This window comes from Trichechus manatus, unplaced genomic scaffold (assembly GCF_000243295.1).
Source record: "Trichechus manatus latirostris isolate Lorelei unplaced genomic scaffold, TriManLat1.0 scaffold00008, whole genome shotgun sequence".
In the NCBI taxonomy this organism is placed as follows: Eukaryota; Metazoa; Chordata; class Mammalia; order Sirenia; family Trichechidae; genus Trichechus; species Trichechus manatus.
The window spans coordinates 7,050,932-7,065,032 of NW_004443944.1; the positions used below are offsets into that span (position 1 = coordinate 7,050,932).

Below are 14,101 nucleotides of genomic sequence, written 5' to 3' on the forward strand. Positions count from 1 at the left end.
CTGTGAAAGAAATTTCTGTTGTTTCAAGCCACCCAGTTTGTGGTAATTTGTTATGGGAGCTCTAGGAAATTAAAACAAGGAAGTTGCCCAGAGAGCAGTGCACGCCCATGGGGAGCCTGGTTGGAATTGGAAGGGTAAGGCTGGAGCGTGCTTTGTTGAGTGACGTCTGCATCAAAGGACAGCACTAGCAACATGGCAGAGGCTGATGTGAAGTGGAGGACACTCGTCCACGTCACTGGAAGGAGCCCTGGAAGCATGTTTGCTGTGATTCTTTCACTTGGTGTGAAGCCATGAAGAGGCATGAAGCATGGGTCTGACTCCACTATTAACCATCTCCATGTCTTTGGGACTCGATGTCCTCGGCTGTCTTCATCCACTTCTGCCCCAACCCCTTCTATTACTCTACCTCTGTGGAAAGAGGGTCTTTTGTAAGACTAAGTAGAGGAAGTTCACTTTAGCATAATAATTACTCACCCAAGTTAGGAAGCTGGTGAGTATTAGCCAGTAAGAGATGGGTTTATTCTGTAGATGCTTCCCCCCATGGCCCTAAAAGCCTTCAGCCCCCCTTGAAAGCAAGATGCAGCCAGAAACAAATATCACCACAGCCATGGGCCTTTGGAGAGCTTCTCCGGGACTGAGCCAGGACCTTGGGGAAGGGCAGAGGAGCATAAAATACTGAGTGGCTTGTGCAAGGGAAGCCAGGAGAAGGGTCTCCTGGAACCCCGTCCCAGACCGAGTCCATATTGCTTAAGAAACTGGATAGTAGCCCTTTGCTTCATCTTCTAAACTTAGCATTTGTCCTCAACCAGCTAATAAAATGAGTTTCTTATTGGTAATGAACATACTATGCATTCCTCCAAGCATTGCAGATATAACGTGGAGGCTGATAAATTTTTTCCAAGCCACAATTCCTGTTACAATCTCATTTGCCAACTAAACAAAATTCACATGGAATGTGGAAAACTAGTCAGAATTCGCCCTTCAACCTTCCCCCAGCCTCTTCTGCACAGAAAACAAACTGCTTTTTCGTTTATTTCTTTCACAATCTTCAGTGGGCTTCACACCATGCATAATTTAGGAGCCAGAAAGGCAGCAGTCACACTAGGAAGACCACCAAACAACGGGTACAGACTTCAATGTAATGGGCCTCCTCACGCTTAGGCACCTTACTCCAATCAGAGAATTCAGAGCACAAAATAGGCCGAGGAGAGGCTGGAAGGACCAGTGGGCCACCTCGCTCCTTATTCATTTTAACAGTTAACTGCATTTACCAAATGATACAGGAGTAAGAAGAGTTCTGACCCTTTTCAACTAATGTAATATCAAGTTTTGTTTTGTTTTTTTTTTAATAAAAAGAAAGTTTTATTCGGCATATATTCAAAAAGGCAGAAGTGGGAAACGGACAACCATGCTGCCAGAGCCATGTCTGCCCAAGACCAAAGAATATTACAGAACAGGCAAGAATGGGAAAACGGACAAGCATGCTGCCACAGCCAGAATGTCTGCCCGAATCCAAGGAAGGTTACAGAATCATCAGTATATATCAACATCACAAAATGGGTAGAATCATTGAAAGCGTCACCTTTTCACTGATTGGCTAGAAATTGTAATCTTACATTTTGAATCATCTTAACAGTTATCGGTATGGGTTTCAGTTATGAAAGTCAGGAGGGTCTTCATTGGTCCAACAAATTTCTATTCACTAAATGTTAATAGAAAAAGACAAAAGGTGAGAAGTCCTTTGTATTAGGTTTGATTACCCTTTTGTGAAATCTTCCTTAAAATAATTTCTGAGATTGTCCCATCTGTTGTCTTACCTCAGGGCCCAGTTGATGTGTCTTTGTGAATCTGTGAGGGCCCAGCCCCAGCTGGGTCACATTTCTCCGTGCTCATGGTCAGGGAATAATGATTCCAAATATTATTGTATAAATCAGACCCTCCTTTTGATCGGAGATTGGAGATAACACATCGATGATCAATATCTGGACGTAGTCGAGCTCCTAGTGGCAGCCATGGCAGCCTCTTTAAACTCATGGTGCTGGTTTTCCACTGGATAACATCTGGTTCTTCACCAGGTTATTAAGTAAGAGCAATGCTCCCATCAGTTGCATTGCCGGAGTGAGCAGACTCAATGTACATCAACATTTTAGCCCGAGGCCTTCTTTTGCCTTTTAGGTGGGTAAGACAATAGAGGATAAATCTTATTATACCTAATAGTACCAGGATGCAGACCAAGAATAGTACTATCCCTTGCAGTAGTGATCTAGCCCATGTACTTATTCCTGATGGCAACCAACCAAATAGATCTGGTGTTTGTAAGGGTGTTACAGTGTGTAACCAAATAGCTTGTTGTCTAATTCTGTGTATATCTTGTCTACAGCACAGACTACACTATTAAAAAACTAAGGCGATTTTGTCTAATGCCACCTTGGCCAATGGGGTCAGAGATTGCTCTTGTGCTTCCGTCTCATCGGTTATTTGTCCCATAGTGACTTGACAAATTTTCTTAAAGATTTCTCCAATTCAGCTATACCACAAGTAGGAATTAAAGCTACCAACCATATCCTGAGTGTTGGACCAATGGGTTTTCTTCTGACTTTCATTTTACAATTTTTAACATTACCTTTTCAGTATTTACTAGCATAATTACTATGAATACTTAAAGATAATTCTGAAGTTCTCAGAGTGCATTGTCCACACATTCGTCAGGAATCTAAACAAGAGATTGCCCACATAAATTCACTATCAGAAAGGCATCATTTTAATTAGTATAGTTGGATGTATCACACAGAAACACATATCCATAAGGAGCACACAAAGTTTGTCTAGAAGAAACAGAAAATATAGAAAAATTTACATGTGATAACAAGGTTTGCATTAGAGAACTAATGATTAGCACGATAATAGAGGATGGACCTCACCTGTAGGAGGTCTTCAGTTAGTCTATTGAAAACATACTAAGTGTTCTTCCCAAGGGCCAGCTGCTTCTCCTTGGTTTACCTATTAACAGTCATGAGTCACTTTCTCAGAAGCAGAAATGGAACCAAAGACAGAACGGAGTCTGAGCCATGAGGTCAGTCTCCTCTGAGAATCTGGTTTCTTTAACATACGTAATTTTCTGCATTGTAGGAGGGTGACAGTTCGATTACAAACATTACACAGGTATTTCATATGACATTGTCTTAAAGACTGATTAAAGTAATTACTAATTTACCCTAAACATAACTCTCAGTCTAATCTTTGAGGTTAGTTTCCTAAAACAGACTGAATTCTTCAAAAAAAAAAAAGCTCAATACCCAGAGCAAAATGATCTTACTAGTTTATCTGGACCGTTGTTTGACTCAGAGTATCTTGAGGAACGAGTTTTTTTCTCAAAACTCAGGGTTCAAAAGTACACCCAAAGGCAAATATCCCGTGTTGGTTGCGTCAACCTCCATGAAAACCAGAAATCTGGATTCCAGGAGAATTATATACAACTCTCTCATCATTCTTTCCTTTGGATCATGATCTTGTTATAGAATCTTTTATCAAAAATTCTCAATAAATGGTAATTGGACATCATCTGGTTTTTAAGATCCCAGGCACCATACAGCAAACTAGGAAATAAAACAGAAACACTAACAATAATATTAGGCCAACTGTCTGAAATAACCAGTGAAACCATGACCCTAAGGTCTCTGAACCAAGGAAACAAATCTCATGAGGTGTTAGTTTATACATAGGCAGCATCAGTAACTGTTTTTCATGTGCCTCAACAGCAACTATATTCTGCAAAACCTCAGATTCAGTATTATAAATACAGCAACATTTATCTATTAAGGCACAAAACTGTTTCTTGGGAGAACTAATAGGAAGGCTAATACTATTCTTTTTTTGTAAAATCATAGCTCAAATTCCAGATACTTCTCTGGTTATGATACTTAACAACTTCGCTAAGTTTACCAGCAGGAACTTCTAATTCAAGAGTTACAATATCTAAATCCGTTAGATAATTTAGGAGAAAGGAAATAGTTTCTTATATCCAGAAAGTGGACCTTAAAACATAAGCAATATTTAAAAACAACAACAACATAGTTCCCTTTCGTTTACTCAGTCTTATGTAGTTAATTTCTGTTCCGTGCGATTCTGGATCAGCCGCAGTCTATGAACCCATCAGCTTCTGCATAGGAGTTCTGGAAATTTTATTCAGTCTAGTCACAGTCTTTTTAGCAAGTGCAATATAGTTCATCTTTTTTGTTGAGATATTTTGGTCAAACGTTTTCAGCAAATCAGCAAAGTAAAAACTTCTCTGCAGATGACAAAACTTAATATGGCCATGATTAACTCATAAACAATATTCTTAAGAGTAAAAGACCTGATAGAAATTAATTACAAGTACAACGTAAAGGCCAAATAAAATCAGTTAAAAAAAAAAAACTTTAGATAAAAAATATTTCTAAATATAGCCCTTAACCGTATTGAAAGAGCTTCAGATATAATACATAATTTTGAGACAAAATACCATAGAGTCAGGATGTACCAAGAATATACCAAGACCATCAAATCTCTGAATACCTGAATAGAAATAAAAAAACTTCATAGGTAAATGATGTGAATTCCCCGATGAAACCATTGGCTTTGATGATGCTAGATTCAAAAAGATAAAGTTGCGACCACGTTAGCAATAAAGAAATAATCATATTACAGGTCACTGTGAAACAATACTTAAGTTATTTAACCAAAGATCTTAAAGTAAAAATCTTAACTTTCTTTTCTAAAAGCCATGTGGCTTAGTATTCAGACTCAGGAATCTTATTCTAATGAGAGGCCAAACCTTTGTCTTCCAGGCAGATTACACGAAGAATAAATTAACCCTTTAACTCAGAAATTAAAGAAAATTTTGTTATTTTAACTGCGAGAAACCCAATTCTTTGTTTTATATGCCACTTAACATTAAAACTCCTAAAAATCTTATAAATTAAACCATTAAACTTTAGTCAGACAGATGAAACTTGACCATATCAAATAAATTTCTTTTTCAATGAACCTCTTAAACGTTGTCTTGCTTGCATACCTCTTATAGTGTATCCCTTTAAATGGCAAAAATGAACACTCATTAGCAGACTTAAATATATATATATATATATAGTGGTATAAAAAGACAAGTATATGAACTTAAATTATGACAAATATCTATTAACTCAATTTAATATCTGAAAGTTACCTAAAATGTCTTTTGGAATTATTTTAAGCCTGTATACCATAAAACATAACTCTTTTTGGAAGAAAAATCTATTTAAATATTCTGAGATTTCATTCAACTTTTACTACTTTTCGTACTTTTCCCGATCTAATTTTAGCTCTTAAAGTTTGTATCAACCGGCTTTGGAAATCACAGTCTCTGCTCACTTGACCAATTCATTGATATGGGTATAACCTTAAGTGTTTGGCTACAGCTGGAAACATTTTCCCAGGCCACTTCAGGTGTGTCTCATTGTGATTTCTATTGTTTGACTTCTTAAAGTTCCCCTATAATAAAGAGAACTTGTTTACAGTTCTATGTTTAGGATCTACCCAATTTCTGATAACTATAGCAAAGCAGCAATTTTTCTTATCTTTTGTCTTAAACGAGTCTCCACCTAGCTGGAAAGGGGTCTTTTAAAAGCTTCCCTGGAGCTACAGGACCTTGGAGACGGGGAGCTGGGGAGGCCTGATCATGCCCCACCCTCACTCTCTTGACTCTTGGGGAGCTGGGGAGGCCTGATCATGCCCCACCCTCACTCTCTTGACTCTTGGAAGACATTTACATATGTTTAAATTGATGGAGGCATTTTGAAAGACAAAAGATAGCTAATTCTTTCTTTTTTACTGTTCTGAAACTGCTACTTTAAGACAAAATTATCCTTTTTCCTTAAATAAAACACATTTCATATAATATCTAGCTTAAGTTACTTATGGCTTCACTTTTAAGATTGACATAGTATAAAACAAAGATCTTAGTGTACTTTTCAAATAGACCGATTTATATCAAAGTTTCTCCAAGTAGCTATTAAAAGTCTGAATCACAAGACAGACACAAGATGCAGTTTTTTCTGGATGAAGAAAGAACTGAGGTTCCATGACCAGCCTTACAAAAAACAGCAATTCTTAGCCATAGCCACCAATCTAATACAAGACAAACTTCGACACAATGCTGTAGACCAGAAGCAAGCTCTTAGAACAAAAGGAGACAGAAAGACCACATAAACTCGCCAGATAATACCACACAAAACAAGGATATGGGGAGCCTAGTTTCTAAAAGTATATATAGCAATTTTTGGTAAGATCAACTCAATTCAATGGAAAAAACAGGTACAGAACTACCACTTCTCCCTTAAATATCATAACACAGGTCAGGAGCTGCTCCCCCCCCCCCCCGAGAATTTGGCAAAACAGGCAAGAGCTGCCACCTCTCCCTGCAAATTTGGCAAAACAGAGCACTATTTTCTAGGTTTTCTCTGAGCCACAAAAAAGAAACCTAACGAGGAACGCCGCGGGGGTTGGACAGTGTTTAGCTTCGACCAATGTGTACCTTCGTTGCTCGAGATTTTTCTTGTAGGTGGTGGTGCTGTAGCCTGTCTCGTGACCACCTTATCCTGTCAGGGGAGACTTTAACGCTCGTGATGAGCGCCGTCGATTGCCCTAATGGCTTTTACTGGTCGACCCGTGCCTGAATTTTTTGCGGCTTATAGTGGCTCAAAGCTCTCTGAAAATAGAATTACCTCTTCAGAAGCCTGAAACCAGGCCTAAACTACAGTTCACTTAAAGAGTTGCTAAATGTCACTGTTAACCAAACGATCAAGCAAAAATCTAAGAAAGATTCTCCTTAATCAATCAACCGGTTTTACAAATATGCCAAACAAAACTTAAGAAAACAGAACAACAAAAGAATAAGCAAAGGTTCATTTTCTAACAACACTCCCCCCGTCAGTGTCGAAGGGACGTGGAGTGGGAACATGTGGGTCCAGAAGATAGGACCTTTCTTTGTCAGTTTCTGCTCCACAGTCCAGGTCTCTTCAAGGTTGACTGGATATGTAGCTTCAGACCCTGCTCGCTGCGCCATTAACTGTTGTAGGCGAAAAACATCAAAAAGTTTAGTAAAGTAAAAATAAAGTTTCATTCGGCATGTATTCAAAAAGGCAGAAGTGGGAAACAGACAACCATGCTGCCAGAGCCATGTCTGCCCGAGTCCAAGGAAATATCACAGAACAGACAAAAGTGGGAAAACAGACAAGCATGCTGCTACAGCCGTATCTGCCCAAGACTGAAGAATATTTACAGAATAGGCAAGAATGGGAAAACGGACAAGCATGCTGCCACAGCCAGAATGTCTGCCTGAATCCGTAATATCATTTTTTTTTTTTTAAAAAAAAAGAACTTTGCATTCTCAGACTTTTTTTTCCCTCCTAAGAGAATATAAGCTGAAGGAATAGGATATCAGATCTCCTCAGAGGTACCTCCAGAGGAGATTTTAAATGGAAATCCTATCTTTCTTTCTTATTGTGGCAGTATATATATAACAAAATATTTACCACTTTAACAATTTTTAAGTGACACTTCAGTGACATTAATTACATTTGCCATGCTGTGTAACCATCACCGCTGTCCATTTCCAAGTATTTTTCATCAACTCAAATTGATTCTTGGAGTCCCGGGGTGGTGGAGACAGATAACATGCTTGGCTAATAACCGAAAGCTTGGAGGTTTGAGTCCACTTGGAGGCACCTTGGAAGAAAGGCCTAGCAATCTACTTCTAAAATATTAGCCATAGTTCTATTCTGACACACGTCATGAGTAGGAGTCCACTTGACAGCAGATTTTTTTTTTGTTTTCTTTTTTTTAAACAAACTCAGAACTCATTAAATAATAACCCCTTATTGACTATTTCCCCCATCCTTAAATGGAAATCTTGATATAATTGAGTTTCCATTAATTTAATGGATTTCTGACATTTAACCTCACAGCATCCCTCAGCCATTTGGATCCTTGAAATGAAAATCCTGATCCATTTGCCAGTTACTATTTTTCTTTGGGAAAGGAAAAACAAGTATATGTGCATATTTCCATAAGAATAGGTTTGAGTTTTAGGTAAAATGGATTTCCACTGTCAGTGCTGTTCAGGGGCTGTTTGCCTAGAGGTCACTCTAACAAGGCCCACTGCTTCAGCAGAGCGGAGAGGAGTCAGGTTGGGTGTGGTAGGGACAGCAAGTAGAGAACAACAAGGGGAATGGACTGTGGAAAACCAGACAGGAGCCTCCACAGGCCTTGGTCACCAAAGGAGCCTGTGAGGAAGGCATTCTCATCTGACCACTGGGGCACAGCACACTTTGCTCACTCTCTGCCATGTCTGATCGACATAAGGGGTGACTAAGGAAGGGAGATGGAGTGGGGAAGAGGGAGAGTGGCCCAAGGACAGCTTGGGGAGGAGCTGGATAGCCACGGACACAGCAAGGAGCATTGAGATGCCAAAGGTGCAGACATACTTCATCCGTCCTATAGAGCCCTAGCTCCTTGGGGGCTGTTGCTCTTGAGACTCTCCCCTTGACATGACTGCCTCACCAAGGACTCAGGCTCCCCCCAGTGGGGCAGCAGTGTGTGACAGGGGAGGAAGAGGTTGGCAGAGCAGGCCACTGGGGTGGATACTGAGGCCAGCTCCTCCATGTACTGCATGCCAGGATGGGTGCCAGGACGAGTCCCTTCTCCTCATAATGTGGTGGAAGAGTCTCTTCTAGTTCCCAAAAGTCCATCACTTCCTGATATTCTGCTTCCTCCCCTGTAAGCAGGGTGGTGACCCAGCACTGCTTGGGATGTGGGAGAATGGGATCATAACATGTTTTGTGACATGAAATGTAGGATTCCCAACCTGTGGATAAGGCTTCTGTTCCCTCCTCATTGCAGCCAAGGGTCTTCTCTCCCACCTGGGGCTTCCTTGGACTCTCCAGATTCTTCTGGGGGTAGGTGGGCCTCACCCAGCCTGGCTGGTGTAAAGCCCTCGCTGGCTCGCGGAAGAGCTGTGGGCACATTCCGAGTGGAAGGTGACTGAGACTTCACTGCTGCTGGTAGATTTGAAGGTTAAGAGTGTGCTCTCTAGAGTCAAGTGATCGGGGGGTGAATTTTTCCTGGAACGAGCAACCCTGCCCCACAATCTGCGAATGTTCACTGCTTCTCAGAGCTGACCCAAAGTGTCACTGATCTGGGAGCCTTCCCTGACACCCAGGGCTGAGGCTTGACCCCCTCTAGCAGCACTCTAGGTTCTATCTCCTCCCCAATTAAACTGCCTGCCTCAGGGGTGGGGGGTGGGGGAAGGGAGGTCGATGCATTGTGTTGAATGTGAAAATGAGAGGGAGTAAGAGAGAGAGGGTGGGAGGGAGGGAGAAAGATGAAAGAGTGAAATTGAATGGGTGGCATTGAGCCAGGTTGGGCCAGAGGGGAGCGGGTGCTGCAGGCTCCCCAAAAACGAATTGCCCCATCTTACCTGTCACTGGAGAGCCACTCCTGACCCACCCTCTTGCTCCACCCCGCAGTGTGAGAAATGGAAACAGGGATAAGTACTGACCCCTGAAACATCCACCTCCTTGCACCACCCTGATTTCACCATAGGACCCCTCAGTAGTGAGACTGGAATCTGACTCATTATCTAAATCAACAAACACTAGAAAACCCAGCCTGTGACATTTCTCTGATACCCTGGAAAAGTCATCAGGTTAGAATACCCCCAGAACCCTCTGCCCCCAACAGACCAAAGCAAACGAAAAAACCAGTTGTGTAAGGGAATTAAAAAAAAAAAAAATTGCAGTACCTGATAAGATCTGAAACAGCCATTTTGAAGATTGAGTGTGATTCCTTGTTTGTGGTCCCGTTTTCACACTAGCAGCAGGCATCTTTTGTGCTGTTTCTAAGATAGGAATGTCCAGTAATGATGATGTAACTACACTGCGACTCCCTCTCCCCAGTCACATACCCTTGTAATTACCACACTGTAACCAATCTAAGAAAGATACATATATTCTTTTAAGCCAATCGCCTTACAAGCTTGCATTACAGGAATTCCTGCCTTATGAGTTCCCTCCACAGCAAATATTGCCCTACGAATTCCCACCTCAGGAAGTCTTGCCTATAATTACCTATTAAGAATCAAGTAATGTCTTTTGATGATCTAAGTTTGTAAATAGCAATCAAGTAATGTGTTTCATATCCTTTGTTCCCTCTTAAAACCATGACTGCTGAGTTGCCATTTTCTACTACTGGATTCCACTATATGGAATTGAGCTGATTCTTCTTTTTTTTTTTTTTTTTTTCAGTAAATCACTCAATTTTATATTAATCAGAGTACAGATGGTTACACTATGACATTTAATAGCATAGTCCCAAGGATTTCTGAAGGAATATTCTGCATTTCCAAGAAGTCATGGAACCAGCTCACCCTGGTACCAGCAAGGGCCCCTTGTGCCCAGAACCGTCTCCTCAAATTCTCTGGGTGTGCTGGAAGTCAACCTCTCAGATCGAAGACTACAGTTATTATCAAGATGACTCTTTGAGAGATTTATTGGCTATCATTTCTCTATCCTATCATTTCCTGCTCATTTCATGAGCATCTCGCTGAGTTCATTACCAAATTAAGTTTTGTTGTACTGCCATCTCGTGGCCAGTCTATTTTACTGAACTCTCTTTTCTTTCTGGTGCACCATAAGGTATTTACACGTATTTAGGTCTTTAATACTTGCACGTTTCTCCATCAGATTTGAAATGCCATGTCCAAGAGTAAAGCAGGACCCTCTAAAGGAACTCCTGCCGATTATATGACTAAGCATTATGGCCCCAGAGCCCTGGTGGTGCAGTGGTTAAGAGCTATGGGTGTTAACTAAAAGGTCAGCAGTTTGAATACACCAGCCACTCCTTGGAAACCCTATGGAGAAGTTCTACTCTGTCCTGTAGGGTTGCTATGAGCTGGAATTGACTTGATGGGTAATATAGCCACAGTTCAGTCTTGTATTTAAGTAGCTAGAATGAATTTATGGAGGGAAATTTAAAGGACCAATGGTCATCACGGTGGTCATTGAGTTAACTAAGTTAAACTTTCTGTACAGCAAATTAGAGGCTAAGGGCTTGTGAATAACACTAAAGTAATGGGAGCCATTTTGTAATTGGTATTTCGAAGCTTCCAAAAGAATCCATGATAAATTTGCCTCCTTGCAGGAGACTGTTTCAAAACAAGCTAAACAAATTAAAGAGTTAGAAAGTGTCAGAGCACTATAACCTTGATGACTGTCTACCCAGCAGCAGCCTGTATTGCCTCCATTTTCCCAAAATGACTCCCTTTCTCAAAATAGCTCCCTTTCCCAAAATGGTTCCCTTTCCCAAAATGAATCCCTCTCTCAAAATGGCTCCCTCTCTCAAAATGACTTCATTCTCCCAAAATGGCTCCGTTTCCCAAAATGGCTTCTTTTCTCAAATGGTGAAATCCCTCACATCTGTAGCCCAACCCCAGCCTCTGATGCCCAAAGCCCCTCCTTTTCTTCTGCCCCTCCAGCAGCTTTTCCCCTGTATACCTCTTCACCTACATACTCACTGAAAACCTCCTTGCTGAACCTCCATATTATCTCAAGGAACTTCTAGAAGAACTAAAACCCATTTATCAAATGCCTTTTAAAATTAAATATCCTGAAGAGGCTCAGGAGCCACCACAAGTTACTTTTGCCCCCTGATCAAAAGCAGAACTTTGCTCTAATGTTAAGGATTTTCCTAACCCTCATGAAGATCCTCAGAAATTCACTCAAGAATTTAGAATCTTGGCTGATACCTATGAACCTGGTCCAGCAGACTTATATAATTTAATAAATTAACTGATAGGGCCAGGTGACGCTCAAAAGTGGAAAGAAAAGGCCCAGTGTAAGACTCCTCCAGAATCCCTAACCATAGAAATAGTAGCACATACTAGAGCTATTGTCACAAACCTTATTGAAGCTATCCCAAAGATTTTCCCCCCAAAAAAAATCGGATCAAGGTTCAGAGTTGCAATTAAAATGAAGGTGAAAATGTTTATGATTATAGGTACCATTTGACTAAACTTTTTCAAGAACATTCTGGTTTAAATCTATAAGAGTCCATATCCCGTGTTGCTTTCAGTTCCCTTTTTGTCAGTGACTCCCATCCAGAGCTCACTGAGTTAGCCAAATGCCAGAAACTAGATTGGGAAAATGAAAACACTTCACAGTTAGCCACTCTAGCCTATAAGCTGTCTCAAACCCTTAAACAGCAGGCTAGGGAAGCTGAACTGAGAACTAAAGCTAAACAAAATCAACTTATAGCCCTGCAATTACAGCAGCTGCAGACCCAGACTCAAAATAATTACCCCATACAGAACAGGTTCACCTGACTTATGGCTAAGACTGGGCCCAGTAACTTGCCCCTTGTTTTTTACTACTGTAAAAGCCTGGACATTTTAAAAGAGAATATTTAAAACTAAAAATAATGTGGGCAACCTAACACCAGATGTAGTCCAGAAGGTAATAGAATGAAGGGGTTCTGGGGACAAATAGGGCTTTCCTATGGTAACACTAAACTCTCAGGGAGAGACTACTATTCAGACAAAAACAGAGCCATGTATATTTTTAACTGACGCAGATGTTACGTTATCTGCAATAAACCTCACAAATTTACAAAAGCCCTTGCTCTGGAGTTAAAAACTTCAAGAGTCTTGGGGGTTACTAATCTAAAACAGATTTTAACCCATTCTTGGCCTTTTCTATCTCTGTAGGTCCTATAGGGGACATGCACCAATTTTTACTAAGCTTAAATACTCCAATAAATTTATTAGGAAGAGATCTATACGCAAAAGAAATTGCAAAATAAAATTCTCAGGAACAGGAGAAATGCTATTAGATTTTCCTGAAGGCAGTCAACAAGTAGACTCTATGATGATAGAAAATAAGTGAAGAAGTCTACTGCTATTTACACCACTCAGCTTACCACCACCAGAAGGTCATTCCCCTACTTTATCCAATACTATGAAGTGTCTTTTTTCTGTATCTGAAAGTTTATGGGCTACTACTTCTGCTGATGTCAGTTGGCTCCTATCAGCTGAACCAATTAAATTTCAAATAGATACCTCTAATCCCTTACCTAAAATTTCTCAATACCATTTAAAATGAGAAGCTAAGACTTGTTCCTGTAATTCAAGATGTTTTGGCTAAAGTCTTAATAACACTTTGCACTGATCCTTGTAACACTTCCAGTTTTCCCTGTTGAGAAACCAACAATCAGGGCTGGAGGTTTGTACAAGACTTGGGTGCTATTAATTACATAGTAATTCCAAGATTCCCCATAGTTTCTAACCCTAGCTGCTCCTCTCTAATGTCCCCCTGAAGTGATATATTTTACAGTAGTCAAACTTTACGGGACTATTTTTAGCATTCTAGTCCATCTGGACACTCAATATTTGTTTGCCGTCACCTGGGGGGACCAACAATTTACCTGGAGTGTCATGACCCAAGGTTTTCCTGAGTCCCTCACCTATTTTTCTCAGATCTTACATGCAGATTTACAGAGTTTACACTTAATTCAGGGGTCTCCATTATTACAGTATGTGGATAATTAACTGCTCTGCTCTAAAGATCAACAGGCATGTCTTACTGATAGTATCCTGTCGTTACAACATTTGGCAGGAGAGGTCACAAAGCCTCCAGAGAAAAATTAGTTAGCCCAGCCTTTTATTAAGTACTTGTTGTTTTTGTTAGGTGCCATTGAGTCGGTTCCACTCATAGCGACCCCATGTACAACAGAAGGAAACACTGCCTGGTCTGGTGCCATCCTCACAATTGTTGTTATGCCTGAGCCAACTGTTGCAGCCACTGTGTCAATCCATCTTGTTGAGAGTCGTCATGGATTAAATTGTGTTCCCCCAAAAATGTGTGTGTCAATTTGTCTGGGCCATGATTCCCGGTATTCTGTGGTTTTCCTATATGTTGTAAATCTTGCCTTTATGATGTTAATGAGGGAGGATGGGCTGTAGTTGTGTTAGTGAGGCAGGACTCGATTTACAAGACTGGATTGTGTCCTGAGGCAGTCTCTTGAGATAAAGAAG

At 40.6% G+C, this 14,101-nt stretch overlaps 1 protein-coding gene across 6 annotated transcripts in view; it reads left to right on the plus strand.

Annotated features, from left to right (window-relative positions):
• The window catches only part of LOC101342053 (zinc finger protein 343-like), a 112,845-nt gene that overhangs the window by 33,584 nt on the left and 65,160 nt on the right, over nt 1-14,101 (plus strand). For 2 of the 6 annotated variants that reach the window (XM_023742756.1, XM_023742764.1), the window contains exon 7: nt 10,320-13,859. The exons of the other annotated variants lie outside the window; for them this stretch is intronic. In XM_023742756.1, coding sequence (XP_023598524.1) covers nt 10,320-10,342 — 23 coding nt within the window. In that variant the 3' untranslated portion in view covers nt 10,343-13,859. Of the gene's footprint in view, nt 1-10,319; nt 13,860-14,101 lie in introns of those variants that run through there. 6 annotated transcript variants of the gene reach the window in all.